The 13,223-nt window shown below is 35.4% G+C and overlaps 1 protein-coding gene across 20 annotated transcripts in view; it reads left to right on the plus strand.

Moving 5' to 3' along the window:
• Nucleotides 1–13,223, plus strand: part of NAV3 (neuron navigator 3) — a 776,877-nt gene that overhangs the window by 584,318 nt on the left and 179,336 nt on the right. For 18 of the 20 annotated variants that reach the window (XM_070254197.1, XM_070254205.1, XM_023631454.2 and 15 more), the window contains 2 exons: nt 4,737–4,805; nt 7,973–8,112. In XM_070254197.1, the coding sequence (XP_070110298.1) occupies nt 4,737–4,805; nt 7,973–8,112 (209 nt within the window). The remainder of the gene's footprint in view (nt 1–4,736; nt 4,806–7,972; nt 8,113–13,223) is intronic. The other 2 variants (XM_070254199.1, XM_023631453.2) reach the window with 1 other exon arrangement.

A 13,223-nucleotide genomic window follows, 5' to 3' on the forward strand; every position in this document is an offset into this window, starting at 1 on the left:
AAATGTAAACTCCCGGTCACTTAAGAAGGACACAAGGAAGATGAGTGTCTTTCTGTTCCCTCATTTAATATACTTCTGATAATTCTATTCTTAAAACAATTTCTCTTGCTTAAAAGATGGTGTTATACCTTTGTTTGATAATACTACCCAGTAAATATCAACCATTTAGTTCTTGAACACATACCAACCCCAGGACAGGAACAGAGAATGCAAAATGACCATAATATAATTCCTATCCTGGTGAACAGGAGACAGACATTAACCCTGATAAATCCCCATATCAACCTCATAATTAGGGAAGAATAAAGACCTGTGGACCAGTGGAGGAAAAATTTAACTCTGGGAGACTTGAAAAATGCTTCAACAAGAAGGAGACATTTGAGCAGGATTTTGAAGTAAGAGATTTCATAATGTAGGGAAAAGAAGGAATGGTGTTTCAGATGTAGGAAACCTCATGAGAAAGGCCATAGATCCACGGGAGAAGAGGCCACAGGCAAGGGGCAGAGGAGTGGTGACAGTGGAGAACATGGGGTGGAGGATGTGCAGATGAGGCAAAGCTGTAAGAGTCTGAGGAGACATACTGAAGCACTTTATAAACCAAATCACGGAGCTTGAATTTTATCCTGCAGACAATGGGGAGTCAGCAGCAATTGCAAAGAAAGACATTGACTTCCATTCTTTCTTGCAAAGTTAATTCTGGTGGCTGTGAGAAGAATGATTTGATTTGCCTGTAAATAGAAATGGATTGATAACAAGGAGACTGGTGAAGAGGTATTAGAGTCCATGAGAGAAATGACACTTAGTTGAAAAAGGAGGGGGTAATGGTCAAGACAACTCCATAGTGTTCAATGGGGAGAATGTTAATGACACTATATTTAGAGGGCAAAGTTAAAGAGAGAGAGGATGGTTTGAAAGAAGGACAGTGAGTTAAATTTTGAACATTTGTGGAATATCTGGGAGAAATCTAGGTGATAGATCCACGTGGAATATTTAGGAAATATCAAGGAGATATTTAGAAAAGAGACTCTGAGTTTAGGATTGAGGATAAACATAGATTTGATATAAAAAGAATGGAGGAATAGATTAGTTGATGCTTAAGATTATGGTTTGGGAAAAATTCATGGTCATGGTACAAAATTCAGGGGCTGGGGATAGTGAGCAGATGTATATCTGGGAAGCAGGAGGAGTAGGTGGAGAGAGAGCTGTTGTGCTAAGAAAGCTAAGGGAGATGAGGATTTCCAGAAGGACGGTGTTAACAGTATCTAAAGCAGCAGTAGGACAGAAAGTGAGGCATGGCTTGCTATGTTTAGATTATGCTATTTACATTGGAAACTACATGTTTTTTTCCTCCAAGACCGGACATTTGTGGATATTCTGTAGAGCACAGCTTCTTCAGTTTTATTATGCATAGGAATCCTGTTAAAATGCAGATGCTTTTCAGTAGGTCTGGGGTGAGATCCAAGATTCAATATTTCTAACAAGTCCCAGGTGATGCCAGTTTTGTTGATCTATGGTCAACACGGAGTTGTGAGGCTCTGGTGGTTCATAAAAATGGGTAATCATAATTCAGGATCTGTTTACTTTAAGAAGTATTCTTTCCTTGTAATACATGGATATTACACTTCCACGTGGAGATTTGCACTAAACCTGGATTAGAAAGTTCCGGCACTCTGGATCCTTCTGTGTATGGAACACCAGATGAGTTTCATCTTTTTTTTGTTTTTTTAATTGACTGTCTCTAGTCTCCTTCTCTTCTCTTCCATGTTGGGGGAAAAAAGAAGCATTCTCTTGATATTTCACTTTGTCAGATAGATGAGCAGATACTTCCTTTAGCAGAATTTTGTCTCTGATAGTTTTGCCACCCATTAGCTAGAAGGAATCTCATTTTACAACACTTCAGGAGAAAAATGCGCAGTCTTCAATCCAGATGTCTGAAAGTCCTTAGTGTACTGGTGTTCTGGCTCTATTTATCTACTCCGCTTGCCTCAGAGCTGTGTCTACATGTCCCTGGTGTCTGTTTTACTAATTTATTACATTAGCTGTACCTCTCACCTGCTTTGTTGCTAGTCTATTTGTAAATCTGAAACTTGGGAAATGGTATTACAAGCACTGTGGGGGAAAAAAATGCTTTTCTGCTGCATAGGGAGACAGAGCCATATAAAAGTTTAAGACAAATACAGGGAGCTGGAGGCATTATGGGAAGTGTTGGGGGTTTGAGTTAGTGTGATAAACATGCAAATTGAAGGAGAACATAGATGCACATGGATTTGTAGCAGTCAAGTCAGCATGACAGGATATTGATTGCACAACTGCAATAATTAAAAGGAAAAAGGAAACAGTCAACTATTAAGGTTTAAGCCCATAGGACTAAAGATGATGACCCTGTGAATAGAAATCAAGAAATTAAAGGAAGGATCTGATTAGGACAGGCAGGATAAAAGAAGGAAAATGGTGAGTTTAATGTGCTGATTGATTTTGAAGATCATGGAAATGGAAAAGTCTTTTATTCTGTTTTGACGGCCGGGAGTATGATGCAGACATTAATTCTAGTTTCTAGTAGATTTTATTTGAAATCTTTGGTAAGAAACAAATTGCTAAGTGAAAGAATGCACTCAAGAGTTTGAGGAAAAGGGACATACAAAAAAGCATGCCTTTAAGAGATGGTAACGGAAGGCAGACTGGTGATGGAAAGAAAATAGACAAGAATGATAGTGGGTAAATCAAGTGAGCTTATTGGTATGACAGTACATGAAAGAGAGAGATTCAAAAAGGAAGAGCGATTAATATGGTCCAATGCAAAGATGTTCAAGTATAGTGAGAATTGAATAAAACTCCTGTGTTCTTCAAGTAACAGTTTTACAAGTACTAGGGAAGCAGAACAGAAGCCAGGGTTCAAGGGACTGACGTCTGAGGGCTTGATGCTAAAACACAACCAACAAGTAGAGTATTCTCTTGTAATAAATTGGAGAGCACATATGGGCCATAAAACCAAATTGATTTTGGCCAAGTCACTTAACCTCTCTAGGTTTTGTTGTTGGCTTTCCAATTCTATGCTAGAAATTATGGTACTTCTTTAAAATCATGGAGGAAAAACCAATAAGGTGGCTTCAGTTCCCTGAAGGAAAGTAGTACATTGTTTTATTGTCATCTTTCCTGCTAATATTTGTGTTCAAGTTGGAGAGTATAGGATAAGACCTAGTGGTGAACCTTTAGAAAGTTCTCTTACTCTTGGGTTGACAAATTAGACTAAGTTCACAAAAGACTTATTTCCACTTTGAGTGCTTTATATTTAAATTTAAATTTTAAATTAATATTTCTTTTCATTGAAAAACTTTGGTTTTTATTTTTAAATTATTCTCTGTTATTATTGTTACTGAGGTAGTTTGGCCAGCTGTGGCCAGCTGACCCAGTGCCCAGTGTAGTTAGAATACAGAATGCACTATATGCAAATAATAATATTTCATACCAAACGTGAAAAACAAGTGTTCCAAGAAGCTGAAAAGCTCACTGCATGTTGGGAGTTATTCCCATCAACCAGGCAGCTTTAATGACCTGCGCGCTCCCACCACAGACAGGCTCAGTGGAGTAACAGTTAACTTAGGAAAGATGTCATCATCCTAAGAAATCCTTCCCTTGACTAAAATACCCTCTGCTTGGCAGCAAAGCAACTGGATCAAGTGCAGCAGGGCTCCAAACGACCCTGCACCCTGATTCCAACACCCCCACGTTGTTCCTCTTTCCTTGGAGGCCTTGGAAACTGCACGCACAACAACTGAGTTCATGTTGAGTCACCACAGCTCACCTGAAAAGTGATCCCACTCAGGCATCATGCCTTGACCATCCCAGGGCGTGCGGACATGTTTCAGGTCTATTGGGTCTCACTGTATTCTTCAGAACACCAATTTCAGAACCCTTAGGTAATGCAGAAATCAACTTAAAGTACAAATTGTCATTTTGTTCACAAAGTATTCACTGCTCTTCAACACTTCGTTGAAATAATGCTTTCTTGTGTGTTTTTGATCAAAGATTTTGATTTTAAAAATCACTAAGAATTTTAATTCAAGAATACCCAGAAGTTGTCATCGGTAGTTGTTCAGTTTGGTTTGAAGACTTTAACTCCACTTTAATCTCAACTTTTGCATAGATCTGTCTTTAGAAAAACATCTTGTATTGTTACCTCCTTAAAACATTCTGTCTAGAACTAGAGATCAACAATATAAATTATTGGACAGACACTAGATATTTTAATCACTTGGTTTTCAAAATAATATTTAGGCTAAAACAGCAAATTAGAACAGTTTATTAAAGAAAACAATGATTCATTTCCTACTCTTTTTTAAATTTCAACCTTTTATAGAAAGAGATCTTTCTATTGTGTAAACCAAACTTTAGCTTTTCTGAAGTTTTCATAGTCATTTGCAAAGATTGAATTTTTTTATAAGATGAAATATTGCTACTTAAAATAATAATAATAATATCACACAGCCATTATTTTAAAGTCAATGGTGACACACTTTATTACAAGGGGCTCACGGCATTATTTCATAGTGTGTTCATAGTCAAAGGTCATGGTATATATGTTGCATTATCATAATTTTCTAATTAATTTATTCCTTATACATGTTTATACATGTTCCAATTGCATTTCATTAACTCATAGTTTCTTGTAAGTTTGTGCTTTCTTTCCATGTTCAAAGAATCTCTTTAATTCAATTTCTCTGTTTCTCCTCATACAGTCTGGCAGCCAGATATGCAACTCAATCTAATCACAGTGGAATTGCAACCAGTCAAAAAAAGCCTACTAGGTCAGTTAATATCTCTAATTTATTGCTTGTTAGTGATAATAAAGTAAATACCCAGTGATATTTTGTCCTATTATTCTAAATTTTTTCAAAAACTACGTACTTCTGGGTGAAAAGTTTAGAGTACTGAGTTCTTCCAAGTGGATTTCCATTCACATTCTCGGGAATGAGCGTGTTTGTGTTAGATCATTAAGTGGGTTTTGGGTTTTTCTATTTCAGTTTTGTTATATGTAGTGCTATGATTGGGCTGAAGTCTAAGTTCTAGGCTTAGAGAAAGTCAAGAAAAAATGACTTTGAAGGCCCCATTCTTTTCAGGTCACAAAACGTTGTACAAGAAAATTGTAATTGCTTTTTGAGATGGGCATGCATTAACTATTGCACATTTTGAAGCAGAATTGAGAAACACTGGCAGATTTTTGTGGGAAAGTTAGCACCAGTTCAGCCTGGATTGTTCTTTTATCTATAATAGTTTAAATTTGTTATTCTTTATGAGGTACGCATTTTAAAGAGAGTCTGTTATAATAAATGACAGTGCATTTTGTACTGTTTGGAAAATGCTAGTATATAAAAATGTGTGGAAAGTGTTTGATTTTTTTTTTAATCATTAAGTTGCTGAATGCATGATGGTACAGCTGAGTGAAGCCACAGCAAATGTGTTTGGCTCCCCTGATTCGTGTGTGATTATGTGTGCCATCTCACGCAGGGGGGTGACTAGTCACCACTTTCATGATGTATCATGTTAGATGCAATGTTCGACTGCAAGGACTGCTTAGTGTGCCTTGCCTTGAGGTGCGTGCTTTTCTCCCTGCCTTGGCGTTCTAAGCTATGTCCATTTCCACAGTAATTAAAATGATTCTAGAGAGACAAATTAAAAGAGTATTTAATTAAAAATTATAGGAAATGATATAAATTAGGTTGTGCAAAGAACAGTGAGCTGCCATGTACAGTAAGCATTTTTTATTACCACTTCTAAGACTTAGGCATGTAAAATATATTTTAAATACTTTGATTTAATAGAACATCTCTCTATTTTTTGGCTTCATTCTCATTTCTCTTTTTATTACTTTGATGAATGATCTGGAGCTCTGGCTGCCGGTCAAATTAGGGTAATGAGAAGAGCAAATGGTTTTCTTAATTCGTTTTAATTTGTTCTTAGAACTAAAGATCACTTGGCTTCATGGGTCACAGGAAAGATTAAAATGCATCTTAATTGCTTTCTAGAAACAGGTTAAGTTTCATTGCAAGCAGGGCAAATTTTGTGAAAAAATCTGTTTATACGTGTGAGTTTGGAATGAACTTTCTTAGTCTACGGCTGAGTCCACAGGAATAGTTCTCAGATTTATTATGATTGGGACATTTGGCTAGATTTATTCGTTGAATTCTTTCTGCAGAATGCAATCACTGGTACTCAAAATTCCTGGTGTCTGGTTATTGTGCTATACTTATAAACCCTGTGGATTTATTTAAGCATGAGTTAAATGCTGGAATCATTTGGAAAAGATTCTAATCTTGTGCATGACACACCTCTAATTAGCAAAATAGCTGAAGAAACTATTAGCCATATGTAGTTAGACTCCAAAATACAGTCAACATTTTGAAACTATTAATTATGCCAAGAAATCAACAATTCTGCTTTTAAGCTGGTATTTGTCTTTTCTTGGTGTTCATTCCAGTTTACAATACCTGCTACTATTAAAAAAGTATTTATAGCATTTAATAGTTCATTATTTCCTAATAATCTATTGGAAATAATATATTAAGTAGTATTATAAAGGAGAGTTTAATTTGAATATTGTAACCACTGATTGTAGAATTGTGACATATTGGACACCAATATGCCAAATATAAACTTCTTTTATTTAAAAAAGTTTGTGAAAGAGAACAGTCAAAAGTTCAGTGCATGTTTATAAGTTCTGGATTGTTTTTGTTTGTTTTTCTTTTAAAATAGAATTTATCAGAGCAGTACCCAGTGACATTCACATGGTGGCAGCAAATACTAGCAAAGATGCTGGCAACATTTACTATCATGTTTTTAAACATGTCTTAGAATGCCAATACTAGTTCTTAATTTCTAGTTTGTAATTTATGTTGATTGAATTTATTATACATATACTATATATGTTAGTAGCGTAAAATAAAATATAGTAATTGCACATTTTAGGCACATTCATGAAATAATTTGTACTTGAAATTTTAATATGGAAACTGTCTAAACAGTGAAATAAATAATCCAAACTGATATTTAATTATAATCCAAATAAAAATACCTGAAGATCATAACCTCCTGTCAAATTCCACTAATTTTGAGATAGTCTGCATATATCTCTCATGTTCTGTCCTTTGTACACAAAGAGTAGCTGAAGCTATTGTCACTGTAGATATATGTTAAATGCCATTCTGCTAGCAGAGATTTTCTTCCTCTGAGACCTGCGTCCTTTCTTCTTGTATCACTTCTGTGATCAGTTGGCGGCACTTGTGAGATCACCAGCCAAAGTCTAGGTGCCTACTTTTGGCAAGAGAATGAAAGTTTTTATGTGAGACAGGTTAGTCAAGTATGAATTAACTCATGACTTTTGTCTCCACCCCGTGTCTTGTAGCTAACTAGCTTAGAGATTCAATAAGCATTTGCTGTTGGCAATTTGTTCAGTAACTTTTTTCTTCTTATTATTAATGTACAGGTTGATTTAGGATACAGCTGCCTAAAATAAAGCAAATGTGCCATACATTGAAAAGAACAACTTTACAACACCTGCAGGTAGCTGGTTAAGACCCTGAGAACATCGTTAAGTTAGAAGTCATTATCTCCCTTGCTTTTCATGTAATTGTTACATACTTTTAGGTCAAAGGTTTGTTTTTTGTTTTTTGTTGCTTTATCAGAGGTGTGGTAAGTATGACATTTTTAGTTAAACATTACTTTATTTCTAATTTTTCTAGATTATTAATATACTTTGGAGTCATAGTTATTGAAAAGTGAAACAAGATTTTTCTGAAGATTCTCAAACCTTGTGTTTAGCTGGTTGTTTGCCACTTAAACCAACAGTCTCTGCTAAATAGATTTTAGAACCTCCTATGTTGTGATTTTTCCCATTAACTATTCCCTGCTTGGAGCTCCTGCTCCCTACCTTTCCGCAATGTACAATAATGATGTGATTTTCCTTACGCTATTCCAGGCTTCCAGGTCCCTCGAGGGTGCCAGCTGCAGGCAGCAGCAGCAAGGTCCAGGGAGCCTCTAATTTAAATAGGCGAAGTCAGAGCTTTAACAGCATTGACAAGAACAAGCCTCCAAATTATGCAAATGGCAATGAGAAAGGTAAGTGTTCACCCATTACATCACTGCGGCCCGAGTCTAGGGTATGAGGCTTGTAATTACATGTGAAATCTACCGTTTGAGCGCTGTGACCCCTTTGGGAATGGAAACATTATGAGTGGAGTTTCCTATGTTTTCTAACTGCCGCCTCCTGAATTCCAGCTTTCTTCAGGGCTTTTCTTATCTGAAGAACATTTTAAGGAAATAAATTAATTATTTTAAAGTGGTTAATTATATGCCCAAGTATAAAATGCCCAAAAGTAGTTCCTCCCTGATGCATACAAATAGTATTTTCTTTTGTCTTCTCATGTTTTATGAACATTTATCCTGAAATCACGAGCCTGTATTAAATTTATTGAATCCTTAGTTTTAGTTAACGTGTCACAGTGTTTTGGGCAGTTAAGGTTGGAGCATCAAAAATCGAGACATAATTATGATGTGTATTTAACCTTTGAAAGCAGCAGGACAAAGAAATATTATGGCCTTAGTTTTCCCTAAAGAGACAAATTATTCATATTTGTTTTCTTGAAAGAGTGCATGACAGAAATATCTAATCACAAAATCATCAAGAAGAAAGACACGTAGTGGAGGTCTGTGTTAAAGGCAGATTATGTACTGACTATATGATACCCAGTTCTCTGTAATGTGCAAAGTGTGCATTTAAAGAGGGGCTGGCTTCACACATATCTCTGTGGAGGAGCCGGGGCTGCTGCAGTTTACATCTAAAGCAGGTGAAAGTCAAGAGTCTATACTGTTGTAAGCAGTGTGACTGTGAGGGGTGCGGGTGTCCTGCTGGGTTTTGAGGTAGTGTTTTCAATCAGTAGAACTTTACATTCTCTTCAGTGTTTAACTCTCCGTGCAACAAGACATGAAATTCTAAAGTGGCAAACACGCTAAGTTAGTAGGAGAGCTGGCAAATTTGGTTTACTAATTCAACTGGGTAGGAACTTTTCCTCAGATTAGATCATTTCCAGTTTTTGATATAGATGATCTGATTCGACAACTTTCTTTTACTGAGACATGGCTTGACAGGGGTAATCTATGACTTAGACACTTTTGTGAAAATTTCTCACCTCTTGAAACAAACTTGGACAGACTGTAAATTCCTGAAAGCAAAGCCGCAACCCCTGGAACATCCCCAGTTCTTGAGTCAAAAGGAAAAGAGAAGAAAATAGTGTGTATTTGAAAGTTAGGAGTTTATCTTTAAAAGATAGAATAAAATCTTTGATTTAATAACTTAAGAAACGTTACTGAAGACTTACATTTTTCTTGGGAAAAGGGAGACAACAATTTCTCATCAGAAAAGCATTCTCCCTCGTTTTGTGACTCTCCTGGAAAGTGTCATACAAGGCCTGTACGTCCTATGAAATTCTAAGGGAACATGTTTAGACAAAGAGATGTGTTGAGTGGACTGCTCCAGTGTTCAGTTTAGCTATGTGATATGAAAGTTATATAATATTTTTGCAAGATATTACTTTAACGTTGGCCAAGAGACCCAGACATGCTTTAGATGACCTAACTCTTTGATATAATGGATCTGAATTTTCTGTCATGTGAAATACTGTTATTTCTAGTGTCTAAAAGTAAAAATCCAAAGGTAGACAAGCATTCTTATTTTTCCATAGCATTCAACCATTCTCATATGTGTCTAGGAAGTCGTGCAAAATTAAAAAGTAGCGATATTCATGATAACCACAAGGTGGAGACAGATGACATAACATTATGAGGTTTTTGACCCTGAAAAGCAGATTTTCTTAAGTTCATATCTACAGCAAAAGATAAGAATTTTCATGGTGAATTAGCCATTCCAATTAACTAAATTTAATTAATTCCAACAAAATAAACATCCCAAAACATTTAAAGTGCATGATTTCATATTCACAAATATTTATAATACGTCAAGTGAAAGCATCAAATGTCTGTAAACTGCCAATAATAACTAACATAAATTGCATCATATGAAATATTACAGCCACTCTGGAATTTGTTTTAAATGCTATGTGGCATTTTCTATTAATGTGGAGTTACAAATTTATGTCAATACATCTTATATCAATGTTTCTAAATAAATCATTGTGTCATGCTATTTTTACTTTTTTATTTTGCTAAGGAAGATTTGCCCTGAGCTAACATCTGTTGCCAGTCTTCCTCTATTTTGTATGTGGGTCACCACCTCAGCATGGCTGATGAGTGGTGTAGGTCTGCACCCAGGATCCAAACATGTGAACCCTAGCTGCCAAAGCAGAGCACACCGAACTTAACCACTACACCACATGGCTGGCTCCTGCATCGTGCTATTTTATATTTCCAGAACATTATTTTAAATTATAAGAGCAAATGAAACAATAATAAACATCACATGTGAAACAATTTATAATTTCTTCTTTAGACTATTCCAGTGATACATCTTTTTTGATAAGAATGCTCTATATAACCTTTATCACATGGAGATTTGTTGTGGTAGCATAACTTATATAAAAATTTAAGATTCTGTTTGCTGACAGGTTGATCTGTCTCACAAACTAGTTTGCATACATATCTTTGGCATGAGCAAGTAAGATGAAAATTAAGAACTTTCAAAGGTTACAGTGTTATAACGACAGAAATCACAAAGTACTGGCTTGAGTATTCTGATTGCTATTCCTTTTTAGTTATTAGAAACTGTAACATTTAAATTCGATAAAGTAAGATATTTTATTTGAAGGACTAACTAAATGATCTGTAATGTGCTCACTGAATGCTTCTCAGTGGAAATGTACTTCCTGCTTTCTTTAACAAGTCTTAGGTGATGACTTATAAAGGAATCAACTGAAGCATCTCTAGAATTTGTGATAATGAAGGTTTACTTACAATCAAAACAAGTTCACTTCTCTTCTGTAAAACATATTGTCGAAAGCACAGTAGCTTTTCACATGTATGGGATTGTAAAAATAGCTTATTTGCAAATTGTGTGACGTTAATGAAAGGAAATCGGTAGAGAGTAACAAACTGCACTTCTAAAGATCCATGTAATACCATTTTAATAATGATTCAGTTCAAAAGAACAGTGTGCTCATTTCACCATTTCACCAAATGAATTGAAAGGTCAGTGAAGATGGCCATAGATTATCACTTGCAGAGAAGGCTGAAATAGAAATGTTGTTACAGTGATAGCAATGCCATCCTGCCATTCTGTTGAAATGGAATGTAGGAACAAATTTCTCAGAACAAACGGTGAAATGAGGATAGCATTGCTTGTAGAGAAGCATTTCTTTTGAGAGTCCAAGTTTCTTCTCTTGGTGATCTGATATTCAGAAACTGACAACGAATAATATGTTCTGACATGAGCATTTATCAATTTGCCCATGCACCCTACAAGGGTACTCTAGACAGATATATGCTTTAAAGAAAAGTCAATACCTGTTCTCTGGGCATCAGGGATCTTGTGAAAACGATGCCCTGGGTCATTTGGACATATACTTTACATGCCTGAGCAAATTATTTTAAGAAATCATTCTTGTTTTATAAAATCTGGATAATAAATATGAAAAAGGCTAAACAGTTTCATATTATTAGGAATATAAATATTCCTAGCTTTATTTGGAATTCAGTTTCTGAATTGTGATATGTAAACACTTACTGCTTGACAAAAATGACACAGCAGAGAGTCATTTTTCCATGTTGCTAAGAAACATGCCATAGTACCAGAGGGCATGCTACCATCTTTCCATTATTTCTCCCAGGTGAGTTTTACTTTGTACCTGTACGTCTACTGAAGAGGAAATTTCCTTTCTGTTCTCCTGGATCATAATTAGGTATCTTCTGATGTGGAGGTGTTTAGTTTCATTTACACTCAACGTAGAATTGGTAGGCTTGATACTGAGAATTTAGCAACATTGCAACTGAACTTTTTAAAACTATAAGGTTTACTGTGAGCATTGCGTTAGTCATAGAATTTTGCTAAAAACATAGATATCTATTCTTAAGTACTTTCTGTTTCTTTTTTGTTAAATTACTCTGAAATTACTATATGATCAGAGAATTGAACTGTTTTATTTTTTCAAGGCAATGCAAGTGTTTTACTTATTATATTCCTTTACTGATAATTTAATTATGTGTTACACCATGACTTTTTGCTTTATTTCCTTAATACTTATATAATCCTAAAATATATTGCTAACATGATAATTTCAGGTTAATCTTGGGGTTTTTGGTGAGGTAGTATAATTAGGTACATATTTCAGGTGATATAATTAAGTAGACTTGTGTGTTTATGTTGTTTGCTTGTGTAAAAATGCTCATATATTGAAGTGTACACATATTATACATATCTTCACATAAAGTACATACTTTTCATAAACTGGCTGGTGAATGGAAGCTTTCTTAGATTTTGCAATACTCCACAAAGTGGCACTCTAACATTGCAGGTGGTACCAGATGAGCATGTGCAGATCCCTGTAAAACCATTCTATATTTCTGTGGAGTCATCTTAAAATTGATGATGGAGCCATTTCACAAGCAATAATTTATGGAAGACAGTGTGGTGAGGTGAACAAGGGGCCAACTTAACAAGACGTATTTGGATTTGAATGCTACTTTTTTTTTTTTTTTTTTACTTTTTAAAATGTTCAAGGGTGTTTTGATATTATTGTCAAGTGAGAGTCTAAATTAATTATTTACCAAACTAGTTGCGATGGCCACATTGATTAATTATTTCCTTCCTTCTTCAATGGTCTGTGATGCTGATATTGTCTTATATTTACCAGGGACCAAATATATCACTGAGGACAACGCCTGCTACACAGTGAATACTTTTAAGAGAATAGTGTTACGGTCGTTGTTGTGGTTACTTTGTGTTACTTTGAATATTGTTACTTTGCTGTTACTTTGTAAGCGAAAGCTAGTTTGCTTCCATATAAACCACATACTATTCAGTGAGGAAGAAAAATAAGCAGATTGAGGATGTTTCCTGTGCCCTTTCTTAGGTTAATAGCACAGTTGGCAAAGGGTGCTAAACTCTAAAGCTAGGTCAAGTTCCACGGAGAAATATCCTTATCTAAACTTCCCATATGTCTGTTGCGACTGCCACATTTTCCTGCATATATTTATTTTAGAATTAGATTGGTACTTCTCCT

This window comes from Equus caballus, chromosome 28, assembly GCF_041296265.1.
Source record: "Equus caballus isolate H_3958 breed thoroughbred chromosome 28, TB-T2T, whole genome shotgun sequence".
Taxonomy (NCBI): Eukaryota; Metazoa; Chordata; class Mammalia; order Perissodactyla; family Equidae; genus Equus; species Equus caballus.